Here is a 26,574-nt window from a genome sequence, read left to right on the forward strand (position 1 = left end):
AGTACAGGAATGCCAGGGTTATGTGAATATCTAAGAACAACATGAATATCACCATTAATGACATTTATAAATAACGGTATTTTTATTTTTAAGTTACTCTGAATTTCTAAACCTCTTAAAATATTAACTCAGGACTCCCAAATTCACTAAGGTAGGGAGTTAAGGATTGCTAATCTTATTTTTACTGCTGGGGAAACTGAGGCAGAGAGGTTCAGTGACTTACCCAAGGCCACAGAGGGAGTCACTGTCAGAGCCGGGATTAGAGCTCAGGAGTTTCTGGCTCCCAGTCCCAAGCTCAGACCACTAGACCATGGCCTCAGGACATTTCCCGCTGGTCTTCAGTCTAAAAAAAAGTAAATTCTCAAGTATGTTACAAATATGTAACATAATAAATATTTCTTTTACTTTTAATGTAATGGTATGAATGAGAACACATTGCTCATAAATCAGTGATGAAAAGCAAACCAGTACATTTTATCTGGGTTACCTTTATCATACATATGTGTATGATAAAGTTCTGCAGAAGAATCTTGAATTAAATTGCAGCCAATACGAACATCTATTGTATTTTCCAGGGTAAGAAACAAATTGTCTTTCCAACCCAGCCAGCATGTCATTTATATTAATGGTGAGGAATGTTAAGTTGCTCTGTGTGTAAGTAAACTCTATTAAGAAAGTCCCGTCCCTTGGTGAAGCTAGATCCTTAGTAAATTTTACTAGCTAAGCACTGAGCTCCATGTCAGAGTAATTACACCTGTTATCCACTGTGAGCTCCCTTTTAGCTTTTTCATACTCCTTAATTTCCCACTTCAGCTAATTTAGCAGTAAAATCATAGAGGTTTTAAGAGGTTAGCTACCGAGGAACCGGTGCATGAATGTTCTGTTAAGCTCCATGCATTGAAATCACATCATGTAGAAGAAGAAATTAATTAAGTAACAATTAGGTAGTGATGGATCATTGACAATATACATACACTTTGTGCTAAAATTAATCTCCCCTGTAAATCCAATACATTGTGTATTTTCTTATCTAGAAACTGGTAAGTTTTATACTTGAAATATAAAACAGACAGGCTCTTCACAATATCTTAAAAATAAAAGGCATATCTTCTGGCACTACTGAAACTACATACTATTTAAAAATGATATTTTTTTTAAGAATTGAAAGAGTAATGAGAATAGCAAAAGGAGAAGAAATTTATAAGGCAGATGATTTTAAAGTGACTGTAAGGACATTTGCTATATGAAAATACTTTGTCTGCTGAAAGTGCTAACAATTGTGTAGTATTCTCTTGCTATCTTCTTTTGCAAGCTGCCATATTGTTTCCTTGTATTGACAGTCAGCTGCTTAATACATAGATTGGCAGTTGGCCTGGTCAACGCTCAATTCTAAAAGCCTCTTAGCACATGGAAAATCTTTGGTTCATTCACACCTTGTAGCAAGGATGACAGAGCAGAAGTGACATCCAGATCCATTTAGAGTATACTTTTGAGTCTGATTTTCCTTTGCCTTGAACCTTGTGTAGTCATTTATAGCTGTTCAAAGTGAGCACAAAATGGATATAAAACACTGCTACCCATGTGAGGAGACAATTCTGATTTGGTTGCATTATTTCCAGAGGTGATCACAAAAAGTGCTAGGCAGTGAAAAAAATCTGGCTCTGCATAGAAAGTCTAAACAATTTTGACAAAAAGCATACAGTAGCAGCAGCACTTTCCAAACAATTTACACAAATTGCACTTTTTCTTTGGAGCAATGGGTATTTTCATTTGCTGTTTGCTTGGTATTTTCACAGAAAAAAATACTAAATGTTAAACTCATCTACAGAAAAGAACAGTATTTCTTCCTTTTTTTTTAGTAGAAACCTATTTAACTGTGAGTCCTAAAGCATATTTTCACATAAAAAGGAATTCATGTCACACATAAGATCCTCACTAGTTCTACCTTTTCATGTACTCCTTCTAAACTCAGTACTTAAAGTTACACTTCTACACAACCTCCTGGAATTAATGTAAAAGCTGGTACTATCACAGCAGCTGGTCTCAGTCCATCAGAGTTCAGTACTGTTCTGGCTTTGGTGTGGGTGACAAATTATTGTCTCAGCATTTAACAAACAGTGATATGTCTGCTATATGACCTACCACTGCTATGATCATGCAAGACCTATTGCCAATTATCTTCAAGATAAAAACTAGTATTAACAGGAAAGGCCTACAAATGTTAGATTAACAAATGTGTGTTAACAAAATTGATAGTTAACAAAATAAGGACATAATCTGTCTTTCACTGGAGATGTGGTCAAGAATTATTTGCACTTAATAAAAGACATTTAGTGTACACTAATTAATTCGTTTGGACATTCATTTCCCCATGTTACCTGGTGGCCATTTTTCTGGCCCTTCCCAGACAGAAATCCTTCCTGTTACATTTAGATGCCATAATGGCCCTGGCAACACAGGTGTGTTGATTAGGAGCAGAAATAGAAATTACTTGACTGCATCATTAGCTGTTAACTTATGAGTACTGCTACAGTAAATAACGTCTCTTGGTGTTTGTTAGAAACTTTATTTGCTTTTAATCACAGACATGCACTTCATAACGTCATCCTAAATCTATTCCCAAACTATTTCCATTGGACAAAGCTTACCCTTCAACTGAGTGGCTAAATAACAAATAAACATATTTTTTAAATTCTTAATATTTTAGTAATACTGTATTATAGATAGGGTTTGTTGGGCTTTTTTTTTTTTTTTTTTCCCTTACCCTTCTGGATTCAGTGCTTCTTTAAGTATTCTGAGTTGCCAGTCTGCCTTGACTGAAAAGTACTGTGTTTGTTGTGTGTCTGCATGTGTGATACCAACTGCTGAAGACTGCTTTATGTTAGAAGAGGGCTTATGCTCAGAGCTGTTCTACAGTTGGCTCTCTTGCAGAATCTCTCCTCACCAATGACAATGATGTCTCTGTGTGGGGGAGAGTCTGTTTTAATATTACACTTGCCATGGCCTTAATTTTACTGATGGGGCATGATTATGATTTCATTTACATTAATCAAAATCATGAGTCATTCCATTCCTGTCAAGAGCATTAAAGACCTATACAGACAAGTAAGAGTTCAGAATCAGGCTTCTGGTGTTTAATCTGAGAGGATATCTGAATCACTTCATTAAAGATAGATACTAAAGGACAGATCCTCTGCTTACTTTGCATTACTCAGTTTTGTCATCAGCATAAAACATCAAATAAAGAACTCTAATGACAGCTGGCAATGTGTCATAATACATGGGTTTTCTGTTTACCCTGGGTACAGAAAATACCCCTGAATTAACGAGATTTAAGATAATATTTCAAGTATGACAAAGTTACCCTATTAGGTCTCTCTGCCCTTGGAAGTTGTCATTAATGTTTCAAAAAGTTATTTCCTTCCTTTGTTGCTTTATGTCACTCTTACATAACTTGAATGCAAAAGATCTAAAGGCGAACAATATTTAAGTAAGACCTCAGAGACTGAGTTCAGTTTTATAGCCCTGTCCATAATGAATAATATATCTGGTAAATACAGGAGCATCAAAACAGTGATCAAAATCTGTAAAGTTTGTTTTGTGGGTATCTCATAAAGCACTATCAAATCTTTATTCTTTTTTAAAAAGTGAAAAACATGTTAATTTTCCAAAATATAGCCCTTCTAAAACAAGAAAAGGTTTTGTACTGGTGTCTGTCTCCTGCCCAGACAGAAAAATTGTGCAGGGGCTGATGGGCATTAATTTAGTCCTCACTGATAAGTACTTTTAAGACTAAATATTATTGAAATTGCACTTATTTAAATACACTCAAGTTCCATATAAATCTAAAGAAAATATCATAGGGGAAAAAATATTTCAAGAGGTCTAACAAGCTATCAGAATATGGCTCTATTATATCTCTTCAGATTTTTTCAGTTTTTTAAGTAAAAAAATTATTGGCATTAGAGAACATTTTATAGAAATCTGTTTGATATATTACAGGCCCTAGAAACCATTACTGTTGTACATACTCCCAGCTTCACCTCATGCACATGTCCCAAGACACCAAATCAGAGTTAAGGGTTTTATTAATAAACCAGGACCAAAAGAAAGCCAAAAGAAGGGATGTTTTAAGATGTTTTCTGTAGGTCTCACTGCCTTAATGAAAACTAAAGATCTACTTGTACAACTTGCTTTTCCAGTACAGTGGGAATAGCAAAAACATTTTCTCCCAAATTCCCAACTAAAGCTTTCATTTTACCCTGCTAGACCATGTGTTCAGTTTTATATACCCTACACTTCCTCAGCATAAGAAAATTCTCGTACAGTGAAACAATAAGATGCTGTCTTCAGGCTGAATATAAATGTTAGTTAAACCACTGGTGCCTTTTAAGAAAACCTTGATATCATTTCCACTCTTAGTAACTGTAGGAATTACACATTTTTCTTGTTTCTGTGATAACATTGCTGTGTATTTCAGTAAGCACACTTGAGCACATAGCTTAATTATAAGGCAACAGACTTTACATATGTGTGCCGAAAACCAATTAGAAATCTCACTCCTTGTTCTTCAGTAAACTAAAGTGAATGAGAAACTGAAGAAATACAGAACAGAGAAGTGACCTACCGTGGTTGTCTTTATCCGTCCTCCTGGTTGTGTACAGGTCCAGCCTGATTTATTGATTAGCAAATCACAGCCTTCTCCTTCTAAACATGGAAGCATTTCACACCACTGTTTTGTCTTGATAATTCGTGCTATGGAATAGAAAAGAAAAAAAAAACAAAAACAACAACCAAAACCAATTGGCAGGAGAATTCACATTTCACTTATCTCTAAACACTTTCTCATTTGAGTTGTCTATTTTCATCATCTGATAATGCAGCCATAGGTTATGATGTAGACAGCCCTAGGCAATTTACAAAATTATTTACAACTCCTGCTGTGCCAACAAATCTCATAATAAAAATAGAACTTAAAAAACAACAATAAAACAAAAGTCAGCTCTGTTGTAAATTGAAAGGACATAAAAATTAGCTAATCTTCTAATTCCATGCTCCTTACAGCCAAGTAAATATTGGTGGGTGGGGCTAACAACTGAAGGCTTACTATCCTAACTATCATTATGGAGGCCTAAAAGTGACCTATGATTGGGATTCATTGGGTTAAACTCTATAAACCTGAGCAGACACTCCTTATCCTGAAGTGCTTGCAGTGTAAATAGACATGAAACACACAGTGGTGAAACAAAAGCTACAATAAAGGGGTAGAGGGGTCAACATAATGACAGGAATTGTGAAACTCTGTGATACTTGCAATGGTAGAGGCACAGTTAGGAGCAGGAAGTAGGAACTTAAGAAGGACAGGTGTTGAATGCAGTAAAGGTTGGGAAATCATGGGGAAGGAGACAGTAAGCAGAGGGAAAAGACTGGAACAAACATCCTACAGCCTGACTACAAGGGAAAGGAAGTCAAGAAGGTTCCTAACTCTCTGAAAGGTGGTACGTTGTGTGCTTTGTGGCTCCTCTTAATGCTTGTGTCTCTGGTAAACTGGCTCTGCAAATTTTCCTCAAGGTCACACAGAGCAAATAGTCTTGGAACAATAGAGCTCTGACTGCATTAAAGTAGATGCAGAGGAGCTGTAAGGAGAATTCTTTATTCAAGGTAGTGAGAAAAGGGGCTTTAATTCCTGTAGACTTTTTTTCTGTCAAGTTCACCTCTGTAGTATCTGGGTTCCTTCTCATAGAATCCTAAGCAAGATGACTAATATCCAATATTTCATTATTCTTTCATTCTCTGTATGCAAAAGTGTAGGATGGAGTGTTAGTTTGGGATACTTTTTATAAAATACATTTACAGAGATGCACTCACTTGCCTGGTGACATATACTCATGCTAAACAAGGTCCCCAAAACAATCTGTTTTGCTCAGACTGTAAGGTTTCAGTCCACAGAAAATGGTCCTCAGCTCCCTCAGAGATCATCTCAGCAATGCCAGACTAGACTATAAGAAACTCAGTTTGTATATGTGTCCCAGGATTCAAGGGATGAAGTCTGCATACAGGGACACAGATCACATCTTCCTCTGTGCTGATGTGTGACGCCAATACACGCAACAGTCCTGAGCCCAACAAAAAGAGAACTACAGGAGAAATGCTTAGCAAGGTAAGTGTACAGGAAGCTTAAAATGCTCCAAATTAATTCTGGGTCCAGAAACCAGTTATTAAAAGATATATTTATAACTTTATAAAAAAATTACCCAGATTAATTTTGGGTCCAAGGAGCATTTATAAAAAGAAAAATAAGTAGGCATTTATACCCAGTAGCAGTTGCAGCTCTTGATGCTCACCTGAATATGTGATTCAGCTTCCCCATGCCCCTGACTTTCTCTGTCTGGAACTACTTAAGAATACATTTCCCAATGCCAGAGGATCATGGCAAGAAATAGAAGTGTAATGTAAAGTCTTGTAATAAAATCTTTTCCAATATTTTGACATGAAACAACTTGTGTCCTCAGTCCCGGTACAACTGTTGGTAAGCTCTAGCAATATAACGACACTGATTTCTTTCACTGGAAGCTCAATCTGAAATTCGTATTAAGATCTTCATAATAAAACCCACTTTAGCTCCTAAATGTCTACATAGGAATTTCCACTGTTCATTAGGCTATCTATCTATCTATCTATCTATCTATCTATCTATCTATCTATCTATCTATCTATTGATCTATCTATCTATCGATCTATCTATCTATGTATCTATCTGGAGTAATGATTTCCAAACAATTTTCATAGCTAGAATTTTTTGAAGGAAATCCACAAAGTTTTTATAGTACATAATATACAGAAATCTGGATTGTGCTTGGGGTTCATAGGTACTGCTCTGATGAGAATTGAATGATATGAGTTTTTGAGGCTAATACCTCCTATGTAACAGGTAATAGCCTCATCCTTTCTGAGCGAAGGCATGCAGAGTTGCAGGCTGTATAGGAAAAGCTCAGCCAAATGTTAACACCAAACCCCACCAAATCTACATGCATGTATTTTGCAATTCATGTATCAAAATGGCTTTTTCTATCAATGTGAACAACAACAATATGAAGGACCACTGGCAGACTGAATAGTTAAACTCAAAAATATGTACTAGATTGCCTCTACTATCTCAGGTGGGAGGTTTTTCTGGAATCATAATTTGAACTAATCTTAAAAAAAGAAAAAATATTTCTCTCCTCTGTTAATTACTCCCAGTGTTTGCTTGGTTGCTATCTCAGAATGCAGCTATTGGTAACATCACAAATATATGGAGTCCTTCCTCTGGTTATTGGCTATATCCACACAAATTTAGAACGCACCGAGAGTATTTTACAAAACAAAGTGTAAACCACTTCTGTGTTAAGTGTATAGACTAGCTCCTGCATTTAGGCCTTGAGAACTGGAACAAGCCCTTTTGCAGAGAAAAACTACTCAGGTCACATGGTTTAAAGCAAATCAGTATCAAACCAGTTTATTAATGACACATAACCAGCATCAGTGCAGGATCAATACCAGTAATATAAAAAAATAAGCCATAGTACTAGAGACGCAACGTTCACAAGCCCCTGGAATTTCCAAATCCCCTCTCAGAACTAACAGCAGGCCCTTTCAGCTCAGGCACAGGATCCTACCGTACGGCCCAGCCGCGCTCCCGGCGCCCCTGTCCGCGGGGCTCCCCGCTCCCCGTTACGGAGCTTCGCAGGCCTTTTACCCAGCTTTGCTACCTGACCGGCGCTTTGTTTCGAAAGCCCCACAAACACACCCACTCTCACATCCCCCTCTTAACAGGCCTCCTTCTCCGGCCAATTTGCCAAAAGCGGGCCAGGCGGGCACCCTCACGCTTGGGTATCAGTTGAAGTCTGTAGAGACACGTGGCTCTGTTACACACGCAGTCACAGTTGCAAAAGGGAGGCCATCTTCCAGTCTGTGGGATCACATCTATTTCTGCATTTTCACTTTTCAGTTTGTCAAGTACAGCAGAGTATTGCCATGAAGCTAAATATGTAGTCTAGGGAGGGAGCAAAGTATACAAGGATTTTATCGGCACGATATCAAGAATTTCTACCAGTAATTGAAACTGAGTTACACTAGTCAAAGCGAAGGAATACAGTGTATTTCCTAAGGCAGCACAGTTGCCTTTTTACTGCCTATATTCACCAGGGGTGAAATTCAGCCCCCTGCAGACAAGACAGCAAAAAGCCTATCAGATTCTTCAAATCCACTCCAAGCTCCGTTATAAAGAATTAAGTGGCACTTAAATGATACATAGGCTTTGTGCAGACCTTCTGTAAAGAACTAAATTTTATCTTAAGAATCTGAGCTGACACTACTTTGCATCTCTAAGAAGCACTGTGCCCCTTCTCTTAAACTGACGTTAATAGGAACTGACGGTGCTCAGCACATGGTAGAATTGCTTTCCTGGGTAATATCATTTGAATGGGAGAACAAATAGAGTCTATCCAAGGATTTTTCACACAAACAGTTCTGAGGAGTTGCCGGTAGGCCAGAGGTTATATCAGCATGACACCAAGCTACCCACCGAAGTGTGCTCTTAACTGTTCTGTTAGACAGAGCAATTTGCAATGAATTTCCAGTTATTAGTAAAAATAAACAAATGAAAGTCTCTATTCCTAATCAGTATAGTCCAATTATAGACTCTTTGACTGAGTAGTCTTTCAGACCACAGATTATCTTCTGCTAAATACTGCAACTGGATACATTTTGTGACTAAGCTTCCCACCTGGTTTAACATTACATATATATTACACTTTCCTATAGAAAATCAACTTTATTTTCTGTATGGTCTTTTCACACAGTCACTCTACATTCAGGCAGTTATCAATTGCTGGATCTCTAGTTAATCTTATGACTGAAAATCATTAACTTTTTCTGACAGAAAAAAAGTGAGCTGAATCTTGTTCAGCAGCAGTAAATGCAATATAAAGTATGTTAGATTAAGACAGGTTGTTACAGTTTGTTTTCTCTCTTTTTTTTTTTTTTAATGTCAGAGAATGAACTTGGAAATAAAAGTAAAAATGTATTTTTTTTTCATCCAATAAGAATATTGATTAAAATGACATTTTGATACTGAGACATATTTTCAGAATAAAATGTGCTCCTATGCATAAAAGATGGTGTAAGAAATTAATATTTACAAATCATAATGAAAATCGTGCTATACGAACTTAAATAAAGTAAAAAAAAAAAAAAAAAAGATGGCTTAGTTGATGTTTATCAGTTAATTCCAGATGTCTGAAGTAGTGAAAGGAAGATTCTTTGTATTGGAGAGTAGGGAAAATTTCTCCTAAGCCCAAGCAAAACATTCCATTTTGAAACACGCTTCTTAAATGAGAGCTTAGCTCACCTACACTTCTTACAGAATGATGTTCTCATTCACATTTTTTTTTCAATAACTTGTAGTAATAAATGCAAGATGTAAAGTATGCATTGGAGAAAATATTTCCTTTTTGGTTTTCATACATTATTTCACTTTTGTTTTTCTTGAACTTTGAAGAAAGATGATCAACATAGCTGATTCCCAAAGTTCAGAAATGCCTTTGGATTCATCAGTTTGGATGTAGCTAGACAAACACATTTATTCTAATGTTTGTCTCTTGCCCTATTAACTCTAAAAAGGACCCATATCTTTTATTCACGTTCAAATGAGTCCAACTGGTTCCATCATCCCACTCCTCTCCCAACTGCTCTGTTTTCTTTACCTCATATTTTTCCTTTTGTCTTCATTTTTTTTCAACTGTAGCCTTTTGCACCAACCATTTCTCTCCTCTGCCTGACTTAGTACATATACACTATCTACCTATCAAGGATCCCAAAATGCTCTGTGGAACTTATTATGTTTAGCTAGTGTTACCTATGACTGGTAAATGCTGTTTATTGTCCCCATTTTTCAGAGATGTTAATCAACTTGACCAAGGTCACACAAGAAATTTGTTGCAGAGCTGGAAACAAAACCTCTGAATTCTTAGTAGCTGCTAGTCTAGAGACCTTTCTCTGTCCTATTTTCCTTCAGAAAGAGACCATGCTTTAATACATATATATAAGAAATTAAACAACAGCAACAAAAAATATGCAAAGTAATAGGCTTTTAAAAACATGTATCAGTTAAATTGCAGCTGCAGAAAAGAGGCCAGCAGAAACACAAACTGAATCACAGTACTTTAATAAGACATTGCAATCACGAACTGTCTTTAGAGCAGCAATTTGTCTGTAATAGTGTATAAGCCCCAAACGTTAATCTATTTTACTATACAACAAGGAAACATCACAAACCTTGGATACCTTTTACAGCAGACCTTCTGCTTCACTTAAAAAATTGGAAGCGGTGCTAATTCACAAAGACTTAGCTCGTCTCAATTATTTATAGAGCATCTAGACCAAAGACTATTTAGTTCTAAGAACAGCAATATAGCAATGTCTAGACACCCATTTTATCATTTAGCCCTTGCTGTCAAGATTGGAGGGATACTTGAGCTGAAGTTGAGAAATATATGGAAAAAAGTGATCTTTTGCAGGCTACAGAGAGGCTACAAATTGAGACCAGGTAACTAAATGAAGATTAAAAGGCTGAATGACAGGGCAGAGGCTTTTCTTGCAGTTCGCCCCAATCATAGTTCTACTAAGGGAGAAATGTTATTGCGACCCCAGGGTTGAGAAGATATCTTCAATATTGACTTGTTCCCTGAAAAAGGATAAAAATCTTGGTTTACCATAAACAGTTCAGATTGCACTGTGCACAACGTGTACTTGGGAAGAGCAGGATAATAAACAGATGATCTCCAAATTATGCAGTCATCCATATCATCCTAAACTAGGACTTCACAAGGGGCACTCCTGCAGTTACATAAATGGTCCCTAGGAATTCAGCTGTGACATACATAAGAGGTCGCTGGATAAAGCTATCTGAATATAGGATTTTACTTAGTAAACCACAGCCACATAGGCCTAACTATAAAACTACTGCATTTAGCAAGACATGCAGTCATCTGTTTAATTTTAAAGTACCTAATGTTTTACTGAATCTTCATGAAACTCTTTAAAATAAATATATACTGACAGCTTAGGAGGGAGAAAGTCCAAAGGTACTCCACAAATCAGAAATTACTGACAGCTTAGGAGAGAGAAAGTCCAAAGGTATTCCACAAATCAGAAATTATTATTAATAATATTAATAATAACATAATACATCCCCCGGACACAAGATAGAGGATAAAAGCCACAAACAAACAAACAAACAAACAATTAAGGAAACAAAAGCTGAAGTAGAATCCTGATTCTAGGAGCACTCTCATGAAATTCAACAGCTCTTATCTTCTTTCATGGTTGTGTCTCCAAATAGCAGAATTTCCTCATTATGATGCCCCAAGCAACAAATAAATAAAAAATGAAAATAAGCATATGAGAGTAAATTCACAGGAACACAAAATATCTCACCTTTTTCTAGTGTAGAAACAAGCATGTATTTACCTGGCCTCTCTCTTTTCAGTTCTCTGTAAACCTTAATACAATGTGACTCAGTGATGTAGTGACAGGCAGCTCAGATTTGTCTACATACAGATGTTCAAATATTTGCATGACAGAAGCACTATCCTAAAATGGAAAGTGTCCTACAAATCAGCTTCACAGTCAACTCATGTCTGTTTCCATTTTAATTTTCAAGGGCCAGTTTTCTTCTATTTATAATTGCTCTCACTTGAGATTGTAATATATCTCCACATTTGTTTTCAACCCCTTAGCCTTTCACTGGCAATTACTACAACTGCTTACACAGAAAAGTAATACAGCAAATATAACACATATTTTTCAACTGCTTATAAAGCAATCTAAGAGAAACAGAAAAAAAAAAAAAATCAGTTTCTTTTACTAGTCTCACAGGGTCATGATGAGCACCCTGACAGTTAAATACAGACAAAATCTACATGTTGAATTTTATTTAGGTACAATACATGTACTCATAGCTTCTTCTAAGTTGGTGGTTTCTAACTATATATTAAAATGCTAAAGGTTTAAATAGGCAACCTGTTCACAACTTTGCTCAGGATTTCAGCACTTGCCTAAATGTCCACAGATGCACATTTTCACTGGTTTTCACTCTGTGAATGATCGAGTGCTTCATTATCTGTGGGTAGTTAGCGTTTTCAGTCTAATAAGAGATGCTAATTGAACACCTACCCCTAGAGAAAACCTCTGTCAGGACTCAGTGTCTTCTGTTTCTGTCCCCTGCTGTTCTGCTCTGCTGTATTCAATTAGTGTGCTGGAAGCAAAGTAAAATTACTAAAAATGGGATCTGTGATATGCCAGCAAAGAACCCTTCAGAGATCAGGTTTTCATCACATTTCACTTTGCTGCCAGCACACTGAGAACAGCAAATTTAACTGGAGAGGGACAGCAATTTAAGACCCAAGGAGGAGAATCTGAAGGCAACAGCAAAGTCTAGAGACATGAGAGGGATATAATGGAAAGTAACAAGAAAACAGATAATAGACAAAAGAAAAAAAGGAGAAGGCAAGAAAGGAAGGGAAAAGAGGACAAAGACCAGCAATATGTAGCAGCTACTGAAACAGATGGGTTAGGTCAAAAACTTGTGCAACTTACTCAGTGGAGTCAGTAGGATGCTCTGGGTAAGTGAAGGCTAAAGACCAGAACTGTTGGGATTTTTTTCTCTTAAGTACACCAATTTCAGACCTCTTGTTATGAGCAGAGCACTGCAGTGGAAGACCAGATTTACTGTAGTTAAAAGAAGAATGTGAAAGAACTGGGCAGATATTCATGCCCATCCCTATGTGATTCAGGGAAGTCTGGGCAGCTGTGGAAGAAGGAGGAGGACCCCAAGAACTCCTAATTATGAAGCATGTGAACATATCAAGGTAACCACTGAATAGACAGCAAAGCAGGAATTTAAAGGGAGAAGCCACAGCAGGAATAAAATATGCTCTAGGGTACATGGTAGAGTAATTAGTGCCATAGAAAGAAGCTAAGAATAAAAGATTATGAGGCTGGTAGTATAAAGGAAGTGAAGGAAGGGTGGCAGGAAAGTTATAAATCAACTTTACAAGTGTCTGAGAACAGACTGAGCCTTAGAGTGTAGATACCCATGGATATCGGTGACAAAGGATTCATGGCGATTTCATCCTATCTGCAGCTTCGCATTTGGCTGCACAATATCTGATTCTGTACTCATGAAACACACACTAAAATGACAGCCAAGGATCAAGGTCCTTCTTGAGATTCTAGCTGTGGAGTGCCCATATAACCAGGCTTACTAGGTATGTTTAATGAACTTTGCACATGATCAGTAAGGGGGAATAAAAAAGAAAAAGGAAAAAAAAAAAAAAAAAGAAAAAAAAAGGAGAAAAAAAAAAGGAAAAAAGTGGCACTCTTCATTTGACAACTGCTTTTGCATGAACAAAGCAATGAAAATCAGAATATGAGACTCCATACACACAAAACGAATCTGTTAGTCTTTAATCTTTTTAAAGCTCTTTCTGGGAATTTTAGTTAATATTTTCCATGTACATTCAAAGGACAAGCATTTAGCTGAGTGGTTCTACTCTGGTCCTCATTGATTTTGGTACTTTCCAAGTCCAGTGTCAGCATGTACACTGCTGCTGTGTCATGGTGGCGACATTGTATTGTGCACTGAAAGAGATAATAATTCAGCTGTTCTCAAGTACAATGGGCTTCCTTTGTCAACAACCACAGCAATGGGAAACTTTGCCCTCCTTCTGTCACATATGTAAGAACAGAACATGCAAGCAAATTGAGTTGAAATGAACTCAATGACTAGCACAGAAGGAGATGAACAGCTGCTGCTCCGAGAAAAGTATTAGAAAAGGAAACAGCAACCAGGCTGTACTTACTTCACACCACCCGTGATTTCCCCCTATTCCACATGACTAGATGTTGTGTTACAGTAAACTGTATGCCCTTTGGGCTAAGCTTGTAACCCCTTTTTTTGATCAAATAGCAAAAATAGGCCATAGTTATGCTGGGGATTTTAGCACAAATCAATGCTACGTGAATGAAAATTAAGATAATGAGTGGAACAGGTGAAAACAAAGAGAAAAGACAACTATATTGTACCACCTTTCACAGTGAGAATACTAATAATATAAGCACTTGTGATTCTTTTGAAATTTGTGTTCATAAGTACTACTTTGTCAATGCCCCAGGAAAATTGCCATAGTGAACTGTAATGTTGACCTTCGGATAGCTTGGAAACTGGCCTATTCTCATGAATTCTGCTTTCATTAGGCACTGTTTGACCTACAGGAACAAATGTGTTTAAATACAGCAAAGATGTTAGTTTAGATTACATGCACTGAACTAGTACACTGTCCACGGGAAACCCGGTTACAGGTAGGTGTGTTACACCTCGACTGCACAGTCAATCACACATCTTGTCAGACAAGCAGTGTGACATAATGACTATGCAGAACCTATTTCTGACTCACAGATGAAGGCATGTGATTTTTTTTTTTTTTAATGTACCTTTTCATATATATATATATATATGTATATAAATATTACTGTTCCTTAACCAAAACTTGTATGATCTGAAATTTTTTTCCTGCTTTTTGAACTTAATTTGGGCAATTACTGGTCTCAAAATGTAGTAAAGCTTTCTCTGCATATATCTTAGTACTTGGCAAAACTTTAAAATTACAAATGACTGCCTTATATTTATATAAGTTTCTGGTTTTAATTTATTTTTATAATATTGCACATAACATCAGGAGACAGTTATCCTAATAAGACAAATAATGTAATTCATGTCAAAAACTCAGCTAATGGGTGGATGTTTTTACCTTGTGCATGTAATGCACAGAGGAATTGATTTTCAAAGATTCATCAGATTCTACTTCATAAAAAATTCTTCCGATGTTTTATGTAGTACATACACTACAGTTCAGAAGGAGCTCTACAGCAGAGTCACTGATTAGAAGGAATAGCCTTTCTTCACCTAACAGGCAATATTTTATTTATTGGAACACATCCAGCAAATCTATGAACAGCCACAGAAGGTGCTTTAAAGGCTAGTATTCTCCTGGTCTTCTTCACTATCAGAAAATATAATTTGAAGTTTTCAGAATTATTTCTATGAAATCAGACTAGAGGGATTGGTCACAGGGGGGAAAAGGGGGAAATGATGCCTCTTTCCTAGGGCAGGTAATGCATGTGCTTGTATGCTACAGCCATTACGCTTGCAAGCGGGAGTCCTGTCCCCTATCAAAAGCAACACAGTGGAGGCTGGTTGGGCCAAAGGACACAGTAATAGCACAGACAATATACTCTGACTTACTTTTTTAAACTATTAACTCTGAAAATAAGGTTCCATAAGCACTTGTGGTTCTGCAGCAACTGCTCACATTGTTAAAAATCAGATTGCCAGACACAAAGCAGTTGACCAGGACAGGTCATTGAGAGTTAAAACTACTTTTTTGTATTGCACTCCTTTACAGGAAATGTGGATTTTAAGGACAGAAACAACCAGTTCCACTAATCTAATCTGATTTTCATCTTTATGAACGCCATAAAATCTAATCCAGTAATTTCTCTAATAATCTCAACAATATCTGGTTGAGAAACAACATATCTTTTAGAAAGACATCCAGTATCGATTATCAGAGAATACTCACATTTCTACAAACTCTTAAGGAAGCTTATACAATTTATAAGCAAAAGACAAAATTTCTTGGTTCTATAGATTTTAGTATTATTTCCATGGGATGCTTATTTAACTCTCATAGGAGTATACTGCTGTTCCCTTACTAAACTCTAAACAATTGAATGGTCTGCTGTCAGCTATAATAAGGCCATGTCCCTTACAAAACACTTGGTGCCCCTAAAGTTTAATAATCTAAATTTTAAATCTCTTGCTGTTGTCTTTTTTTTTTTTTTTTTTTTTTTTTTTTTTTTTAACATTGAAAAGCATCGTAATCAAAATAAAGCAAACTGCACATCAATACTGGGACACAAACAAGAGTTTTAACCCCCTCAAAGCTTACTTTGGTTCAGTGTCTCTAATCTTAGATTTTAAAAATGCTGATGGAAGCAAGTTAGGTTATGGCACCTGCAGGAATGTCATTGTCTTCTTTTAACAGTAACTGAAAAGAGGTTTCTTGACCAACCCTTGCTTTATAAAAGCAATAGGGAAGCCTTACTGAAAATATTTATATTGTATAACAATACAAACAGTACAAGTTCGCAGTCCTGACTCAGGCAAAACTTGCAATGGGTTTCTTGAGGGTTCCTCTCAAAAGCTCTGCTTGACTGAGTCTTAAGCTTGGAAATAGCCCCTTGCAGATTAAGAAACCACAACTGCTAGTCCTCTATGCCTCTATTAAGTGCATTACTGACTACTTGAGTGTTCATATCGTCTCAATATTTTAAACATACCAAAATAAAATAACCTTCAAGAGGTCTTCCCAGGGAAACTTCACAAGTTTTCTAGACTTTCATGCAGCAAATCTAAAAATGGCCTTTTAAATTATCCTTGTATACATAATTACATAAGCATGTATGTATGCATCTACTGTATTAGGAATAAAAGATGCTGTTACAACTTCTCTGCAATGTTTTACATCTGGTCAGCAGGATATCCTGTCTAACCACTGTAGTCATATCAGAAAAACAGAAATAATTTTTATTAAATTGTAGAATAATATGCACACTTTCTACTGTTGGACTGAAAACTCACTTCCATAATTTCATCTGTGTTCAAAAGTTTAGAGCCTGTTTGCATGGCCTAGTTGCTGGAAAGTTAGTGAATTTACAACACACTAGCCACTCTCCACTAACTCTGCTTTTTACAGCTTGAGGTGCACTTCTGTAACCACATGTCTCATCAATATACATTACCTGCTGCTTTTATAGACAGCTTTCCATGCCTGAGCAAGTTTGTTTACAGATAGACCGTGTATCCTTATCTATAAAATTTGCAGCATGTAGATTAAATCCAAGGAGAGGGCTAGCAAGTGCATTGGCTTTCTGGTAGTAGGAAGGAAAATGGCCACATAGTTTTCTTAATTCCTCTTTGTTCAAGAACAGAATTATGTATATTATTGTTAATAAACAGAAGATTCTTCAGATACCTGATGCCATTATCAGCATATTCTGTATCCTAGAATTATCTGCAAATTCCTATATTTTGACTAGTCAAAAGAAAAGGTAGCTATTTTTAACTGTATCTTACAAAGATTTCTAAGCTCATCAACTGTAAAATATTCCAGACAAGGCAGAATCATTTAATGAAAACAGACATAACAGTTGATCATATGGAGACTGGAGATTTCTACCAGGTAAACTACTAGCAGGCACTTCAACTTGCTGAAAATGTATGCCTCACCCTTGTTTCAGTTATGACAGAGGCACGTATGACACACACAAATTTGCCAGCAAATTATTCAGCAGTTTTACTGTGATATGAATGCCCTTTTTTTTTTTTTTTTTTTTTTTACAAAATTGTAGTGGTTGCTACAGCTTCAGTACTGTGTTTATTATATGCATGGTCTCAACTACTTGAATCTGTGCATCCCATTCAAAAACAGACTGCTAAATGCCAAAGACTTTCTTTCACTTCCAGTCCTGCTTAAGTTTTCTTTGTGGCACTGCTCATCTGAATCATTGCCTGTTTTTTGCTTACAAAACATTCATATTCAAAGCACCATTAGCACAATAGCAATGAACAAAGAGCCTTTTATGCCAACCTGCTACAACTTCATCTCGCACACCCTTTACAGGAAAAAGGTCTTTTCTCTTCTTTCCAGTATCAGTGAAGCACTCATGCCATGTGAAAAGAATGCTCCCTTTCAGTGCAGAGGGGGACATGACTGTGCCTTATGTGAATCTACTGTATGTACATCTGAGGGGAGGACTAGGTGACCTAAAAGATCTTTCTCATCTGTAACCTCTATGGAAGTTCACGGTATCAGGAATTGCATATTAACAACCAGATGCAGGATTTTGTGTGGAAACAGCAGAGTGCTTCCACAGGATGTTTTTCTTATTTTTCCCCTCCTGTAAATTATAAGAAAAACACTTTTAGGTTTGTCACAAGTATTACTGACAAAACACAGAAAGGACAGCGATTACCCTTGAATCATTTACAGCAGCCATTCCTGAAAATATTGTAAGACAGATCAGTAAGTAAGGAGGGAGAACCTGCAGCTACATCACACTAGAAATTGTTGGATTATGTTGCCAGTACTACATCAACTTGCCACACTGGCACTAAGGTGAACACTGAGGTTCCCCACGAGGTAAGACTGTTCCTTTATAGTATGCTGTAAATGCATTATTTAGAGAAGAACAAGAGGAAATGGAAATGTTTTATTCTCCCTCCTAATAATAATTCATAGGCAATTCCACGAGGCAAAAAAGAGTGAATAGCACAGAGTTGGTCAGAAAAACACAGAACACAAACCCATTTGCAATAATGGCATATAAGTAATAACAAGGCATTTTACAGTAGTATGAAGATGTAGGATAGATATGAGAATCTAACCGCCCCAAAAAAATCTTGAGTATCAGATAGTCACAATATTTCCAAATACCTGAAGTATGCAGCCCTGTGACATGTAAATAAACTTGATCATTCAGTAACAGCTGTAACATTGTCTAGAATGTTTTACCCCGAGTTCCCACTAGCACAACACACACTGGTAAAACAAGAAACAAAAAAGAAACCACCCCTCAAAGGCTCTTGTGTGCTTTTATTTCACACTGAATAAAGCAGGCACAGTACAGCCTGCTGCTAAGCTTTTCCTTACCAGTTGGTCAAAACATGGATAGACTCAGTTACAGCTCCTAATGTGTTGATCAACTGACCCAGAACAACAAAGGCTAAGGGTAAGCAGCACAGAAATTACTATACTGGATCAGTCTAGTCTAAGATCCTGTCTGTGTGAGTAGCCAGAGGGATGTGCAAGAACCTCACACCAGCTAGCTGCCTCTATTTCTGTATGTTCTCTCAATAACAGTTCCAAGAAGAAATAACTTAATATGCTCAGATTTGTTTCTCCACATTTTCTCAGTTACTGCTTTGCAAGCTGTTGATTGAGGGGCAAAGGGTGGAAATTGTACATCTCTGAGGAACAATTAACTTCTTTGTTGATCCCCTGAGGTGTACTGTAAGCCATATTACCATAAATTATCCCAAGGAGAATTTGTCATAATAGATCTAAATTGATAGCATTAAAAAATGTTCATGCATTTGTATTTAAAAGTGCCTCTTTTTTTTTTTTTTAAAGGATTTTGCCTTGCCAATTTGAGAAAAAAAGCCGAAAAAACAGTATTTTTTTTTTTTTTCCATAATAACACTGAAAGCATTGCATTTGCATCACACATTAATCACAGAAAAATTAAGGACACAGAAATACCAATATGATAAATCACATATCCTTTTGTCTGAGACATAATTCAACATCAGGCTTGTATACATCATTAACTACTGTGTTTGCTATTAATACTTCACAAAGATGTGTGAACATATAGCTGCATCATAAAGCTGTTAAAAAAGTGCCTATAATTTTTCCTGTTTCACCTTCCTCTATACATTATATGAAACCCATCCATACTGTATACATTTCCTTGCCTATAATACATACAAAAATCTGTTATATGATAAATCTGCAAGGTTTTCTATTTGCAGACAGTACTGCCTGCCTGAGAAGAGGTATGTAATGCCTACATCACATAATTATTCCCCCCCTAATATGAAATCTTCCATGAATAAGCCTGACTTGCTAATACACTATTCTGTTCCATTCAGTTTCTTACACAGCACTTGGCCATGCTGGACCCAAGTGCCTCTTAGTAGGATATGAGCAATGTGACTCATTTATCACCTGCTTTCTCACTCCCCAGAGCAAAAAGTAAATGTTTTGTTCAACATTCTGTTGTTGTTTTTCTTACAGCATATATATATATATATATATATATATATATATATATAAACTAGGGAAAGCAAGTTAATGAAACTAGGCTGCCCCTCGATTCCTGTGTTCAGTTTTGGGCCCCTCACTCCAAAAAGGACATTGAATGACTCGAGCGTGTCCAGAGAAGGGCAACGGAGCTGGTGCAGGGTCTGGAGCACAGGCCGTATGAGGAGCGGCTGAGGGAACTGGGGGTGTTTAGTCTGGAGAAGAGGAGGCTGAGGGGAGACCTCATCGCCCTCTACAGCTCCCTGAAAGGTGGTTGCAGAGAGCTGGGGATGAGCCTCTTTAACCAAGTAACAAGTGATAAGACAAGAGATAATGGCCTCAAGTTATGCCATGGAAGGTTTAGACTGGATTTTAGAAAGTATTTTCTTTACAGAACAGGTTGTTAGGTGTTAGAATGTGCTACCCAGGGCAGTGGTGGCATCTCCATCCCTGGAGGTTTTTAAGAGTCGGGTTGACATAGTGCTTAGGGATATGGTGTAGTTGGGAACTGTCAGTGCTAGGTTAATGGTTGGACTGGATGGGTCTTTTCCAACCTAGAAGATTCTGTGTGATTCTGTGTGAAACAAATCCTGTACTTAGAGTGAAAGGTGCTGAGTCTTGTCTTTAGTCCTTTGGAAAATTTATTTCAGTCTAGGTTAGTGCGTTGACTGCTTTCCTTAGCACAGCCACATGCCAAATGAGGCTGCTGAATGCAGTCTCATTCCTGCCCACTCTTGTAAATAAATACATGTTTAATTATATTAACTTCAAGACACTTCTCCAAACATCTATCCTCTCAACCATAGCAGCTCTCAAAATAAATTTTGAAAGAAATCCCATTCATCTCCTGAAATTCCTAAATATACCCCACGTTTCAGGCATCTGAAAGCTCTGTCTGCATAGACTACTCTATTTGGCTTCGTTGATTCAGGAGAAAGAGCATGACTGCTCTCATCAGACTCTCTGGCACCCATCTTTAATGCTGGATAATTTTAAAGACAAGACCACATATATTCTAATAAAGCAAAGTGTTAAAGCTTGGAACATGAAAATAAAATTTAAAAATTGTGGATCAACATTTTGCTTCATATTGGGTTACTCCAGTATCTTACCCCACCTGGGGTTGTAGTGGTCTACATTATTTAACAGAGGACCTGCTTTAAGGAACTCTATTAATTTTTTTCCAATTCTGTTAAAAAAAACCCAAACAAACTTAGAAAATAAGGAATTGTATGTCCTCAGCAGACTCTCTGGGAATATACTCGTACCCTTTAGTATGTTCTTTTAATCTTATAATTTCATATATTTTTGATGCAGTTCATGCAGATATCATGACAATTATTCATGCATGTAAGTACACATGTAGTATATTTATCCTAGAAAATGTTTATCCTCTATATTTTCTCAACACCTTCATAGGGACCATACACATTAGACAAATAGCAGGATAGCAGTTCTGGCTTTTAGAACATCCCCTAAGCCTGCACCCTTGCCTTCCTCTTTTGTGAACATGATGAGCTCATGCTTTCACAGCTGTTTGTGAAGATGGGGTCTGGAACTGAGAACCTCCTCTAGATACTGTGACTATACTGTCTATATCACTCAGTTTCTTTAAGATATGGTGTAAAATGTAAATTTGACAACATTTGCTGGTAAGGTGATGTAGGCACTGGAAGACAGTCTGCCTGTTTGTCTTTTGCAGTGAAGTACATTGCCAAAGAAAGTATCAGTGGAAGACCTTTTCAAGCACTTCAGGATTCATTCTTCAGTCAAAGATAGTAAAACTAGCTATGGCTTTAACTCGGACAGTCAATAAATAAATAAATAATATGTCATTATAAAACTGACTCATTAAAACAGTGGGCCAGGAGTAACCTTGAAGAAGGATTTTGAAAGATGATTTTTAAGATAGTGTAAAGAGAAATGTCTGAATATAACAGTGAATAAAAATAAGCCCCGGTTAGGAAAAATCTCACATTTTTACTGAGTCTAACATCAAAGACTCAGCAGAAATGCAATTCTCAATTACTATCCCACAGTAAGAATCGCTGAAGTATAATTCCAAACTTCCCACAAGAGTTTTTAAGATCTCTGCTTTTATATCCCTTGTGATTTCTTTTAGCAAGCTACTAGAGCAAGATGCAATTTTAATGGCTATTATTACCAAAATACAAACTATTTTTGCCTTTTTTTCAACAGGTATAAACCAGAATACTTCCACTGTATAAAAGAAATACATTTACATCACTGATAAATCCAGAACTGCTGGTGTTTCTTAAGTATTGAGATTTTTCCGTTCACTAAGCTTTTATGTTTTTACATAAACATGAACATATCTTACAATTAAAAATATTATTCTCAGAAACTAGAAAATTCAAAAATCTGTGTTACTTGAGAGAAAATGCAAGTCTGCAGTTAATGTCTTAACTGCACAGTTAATCATAATACAGCAAATAAAAGCAGAAATCAATTGAATGCAAGCCTGTGTAAATAATCACAATTATTAAAATGTGTGAACTTAAGAAAGAAAATACTCTTATATACGGAAATATAAAACCAATACAAGCAGAGTAAAAAAATATGAAATTGAAAAACACAGGAGCTGTTAATTTATTTTATGGATGACAGACTGCAAAACCAGCAAGATCTAATGTAATTCTATGTTCTCATGTGTAGAATGTTACCCATAGGAATTCCCTACATTCATCACCCTGCCAACCAAAGCTACCAGTAGCTGTAGTAGAACTAGAGGACTGTTTTAGGAAAAAAAAAAAAATATTCCTGAGCTTAATATTTCCAAACCACAACTTCAGTGATATGTTCTAAGGGATAATGACAATTGTTGTTAGAAAAATCTTGTTCTTATTCTGTATTTTTTAAACTCAAAATCACAGCATTAGTCCCTTTAACTCTCTATTGCAGAGCTGGTGCTGGAAAAGGCCTCAGGAGACTTCTAGTTCTCTTAACTCTTAATCAATCTCTTGATTAGTACAAACTGAGCTCCCGGAGCCTCATACAGCAAAGCGTTTCTTTCATCATCACCAAGGCTTTTCTCTGAACTCCCCAATTTTTCGGTATATTTTTCCAATTTTTCAGTATCTTTCTTGAATTGTGAACATCAGAACTGGGCATACTGGTCTGTTAAAATCTGCCCCATGTCCCAGATGTGCAACAGGTTTTCCCATATTCATCCAAGGCTGCATTAGCTTTTTCAGGCTGTTGTGTAAGATCTTCACCTTTAGGAGCATCTTCCAGAGCTTTCATTTCAGTGTATGTGCTGAATCTGGCTGAGCTGGAGTTAATTTTCTTCATAGAAGCTGGTATGGTGCTGTACTTTAGATTTGTTACTAAAACAGTGTTGATAACACTAGTGCTTTAGCTATTACTGAGCCGTGCTTGCACAGCATCAAGGTTTCACCTGTTTTTCATTTTGTCCCCTGTAACTAGTAGGCTGGAGTTGGGGAAGAGTAGGAGGGGACACAGAGAGGACAGATGATCCAAACTGACCAAAGGGATATTTCATATCCTGTGATGTTATGCTCATCAAGAAAAAACAAGGAGTAGTTTTTCAAAGGCAGATATGCTTGTGGGAGGTGGTGAGTGACTGCCTTTGCATTGCTCCCTCTCTTTCTTTCCTTTACTTAATAAACTCTCTTTATCTTGACCCACAAGTTTTTCTTGCTCTTGCTCTTCTCTCTCCTATCCTATCATGGGGGCTGAGGGTGAGGTTTAGTGAGCAAGCAGCTAGTGGGTGCTTAAGTTACTGGCCAGGGTCAATTTACCACAACATATTCACAGTTACAGTTCATATGGCTACATACACTGTACCTTCTGACAATGTCCTCACAGCATTCATGGATAAATTTCCTTATTATTCCCAGTCTTGGCCTTTGAAATATTTTGGAGTGAGTTGAGCTGGGTAGTCTTTACAGCCATCTCCACTACATAGTTTCTGGATCACTCCATGGTCAGACGTGACTTTCTAGATCTGCCTGAGTTCACGAAGGCATAATCCTCCAGTGCAATGCAGCAAATCCCACACAACTATATTCACACTCATTCTTCCATGTCCTCATGACTTCATGTACGATTTATCTTTTCACAGGCAGATGTAATAACAATCTTACTTGTAAGAACTCAATGCTGCATGGCACACCACATGACACTGCACAGGAAAAGCACTACATGTGCAGCCACAATTAGAGCCACAGCTATAAGAAGTGCCCATAATGATCACTAAGAATAGAGCAACCTCACACCTTCTAGTGCTTAGCTTCTACAAATGCTTAGTTTAGCTTCTGTAAATGCTAGTCTTTACTTGGGCTCTTGCCCTGACATTGTAGGTTGAGAGCTGAAATAGGGGTTTCCCAGGCAACTCAAATCTGTCTAGCAACCACCCATGTCAGCATGAATAACAAGGTCATCACAGTATGTTTGCTATTTCCCATGGCATCATCTTGTTCCCTGGCAGCTATAGAAAACAGATGCACATGGTGCCTGCTCAACCTTGGCTCCTGGTGCCAGCAACCAGAAGCCAGCTGGACCTGCAATCCCACTTTTGACAGCCAGCAGCACTGACCAGTGATGATACAACACACAGTAGAGAAAAGCTAACAGAAATGTCCTTATTTGGTCCGTATGTTAAACGCCCTGTGGATCCACTGCCTGGTGCTGCCTGGTCCTACCCATCTAGGTCTGACAGCAGGCATTGGTAAACAACAGCACAAATCAGGTATTCACAGAGGCATGGCAGGGAGAGTCTGAAGCATGCAGGGGAGCTAGTAGAGGGACAAGGTCTGGAAAGGCTGTGTCGAAATCCCAGCAACGGCACTGTGGGGTAACAGTCACTCTTGAAAGCTCTCCTTTGCAGTATGAAGCGACTGGGGTCATCTTAAAGGGCATGCAGTAGGAATGTAAATGGGTACTTTAGCATATTGTGCCATCACAGGGGTCACATGAAGGGGTTATCTAGCACAGCAGGATGGGTGAAGCCATTTTAACTACTGTAGCCACTGAGGGTTTTTTTTACCTCCTTTTTGTTTGTGAATCATCCACAAACACCATAAGTGACTTGACATTTTTCTTCCAAGTTAAGAACAAAGAATATTAGGCACTACAGAGTAAAATATAGTTTTCCATCAAAAGTACAGCTGTTTGACAGGATCCTCCATTTACATTTACTTACCAGGACCTACTTTTTTTTTTTTTTTTTTTCAGTTATTACATAGCGTGATTATTTTTAATTTCACATTGTTCTTGTTTGTCTCCAATTTTTGTGTCTATAGAGGAAGTACATTATATAAACAATAGTACTGTTATTACATAAAATATGTAATAGATGTTGGAAAAAAAATAGGTAGGGAGCAGTATACTAGCTGAAAAACAGCATTTTAACCTAGCCCAAAACACCTGCTAATTGAATTTAACTCATTGTATTAATTTATTTTTGATATATGTATTGGAGCAAATATGCTACCCTGCACCTTTTCAAAATCATTTTCACATGTTTCTTTCCAGTGCAATGAATATTTAGTAATTTAAAGAGTAATTTCATCAGGACTGATTGCAAAAGCCTGCTCAGAATAATTACTGACACAAGTGGTCTTTTGACATGTTAAAGATATAGTCATTGCATCACCTGGAATTACCTTATCACCTACTGGAATCACTTATCTAAACTTGTACCAGACATTCCATTGTTTGTCCCAAACTGCTATTAGATTATCAGGCAAAAATAAACAAGCTCAACCCCACTCCCATGCATTCTTTCTACTCGTCCCTGGTTTTCTTCAATAATTCATAATTAAACACCATATTGATAGATAGAGAAGAGACTCTTCCACCTGGGTATTCTAAAATTATAAGAAAGATGTTACTGGCTACCACAACTTCCAAAATAAACAACTCCTGTTGTAAAAAAACATTTCATTGTTGTCATCTTCATCTAATAAGGGGTTATCTTTTTTCATAGTTGTAGACACAAAAAAGAGAAGTTTTTGAATATAAAGGGCTGTTATAATTAGAACTATTAGATAAACTACGAGTAGTTGAGATAGCATTTATGGTGAAAGTCTAATTTGCAAAGGACAAAAAAAAAGATAAAACCAGAGTAAAGGCTGCTTGATAATATTAAGTATTCAAATACCATTGTTTACATATCCACAAGGGAAACTATTTTATCTGTCATTCATTGCTGTGATACATGCAAGAAATATAATTCAAAGCAATGAACACAAACATATACAAATGCCTTCCATCTCACTTAACAGGTGCCTTTAAACAGGAGATTCTATAAACAAAAATGTTTTTGTTTTACACAGACTCAAACAGATAAGTCTGTGCAATTTTCTCAAGTCGTCTCTGAAAATAAACATTTGAGAAAATCTCGGATTACTAAAAGGATTTGATTTTATTATTGTTTAATATAATTTTACTTTCAAATTAGGCAATAGAGTTCTTTTTAAAACTAGTGAAATAATAATTTACCTCATCATCTGACATCAAAACAAATCTATAGATTAGTTGTTTAAGAAGAGTTACATAATCTTTAGCATAGCAGGCTCATACTGGTTTGGAAAACAAAACACTAACAAGAAAACAAAGAAAA

General features: G+C 36.9%; 1 protein-coding gene across 5 annotated transcripts in view; it reads right to left on the minus strand.

The window, feature by feature from the left end:
• Window positions 1-26,574, minus strand: part of FAM19A5 (family with sequence similarity 19 member A5, C-C motif chemokine like) — a 448,788-nt gene that overhangs the window by 80,050 nt on the left and 342,164 nt on the right. For 3 of the 5 annotated variants that reach the window (XR_003400411.1, XR_003400410.1, XR_003400408.1), the window contains 2 exons: window positions 4,628-4,755; window positions 224-343 (listed from right to left, as the gene is read on the minus strand). Coding sequence is in view for 1 of the 5 variants with exons in the window: in XM_026868390.1 (XP_026724191.1) it covers window positions 4,628-4,755 (128 nt within the window). In the remaining 4 variants the exon portion in view is untranslated. The remainder of the gene's footprint in view (window positions 1-223; window positions 344-4,627; window positions 4,756-26,574) is intronic. The other 2 variants (XR_003400409.1, XM_026868390.1) reach the window with 1 other exon arrangement.

The sequence above is a fragment of the Athene cunicularia genome (assembly GCF_003259725.1).
Source record: "Athene cunicularia isolate RWA chromosome 1 unlocalized genomic scaffold, athCun1 chr1_part2, whole genome shotgun sequence".
In the NCBI taxonomy this organism is placed as follows: domain Eukaryota; kingdom Metazoa; phylum Chordata; class Aves; order Strigiformes; family Strigidae; genus Athene; species Athene cunicularia.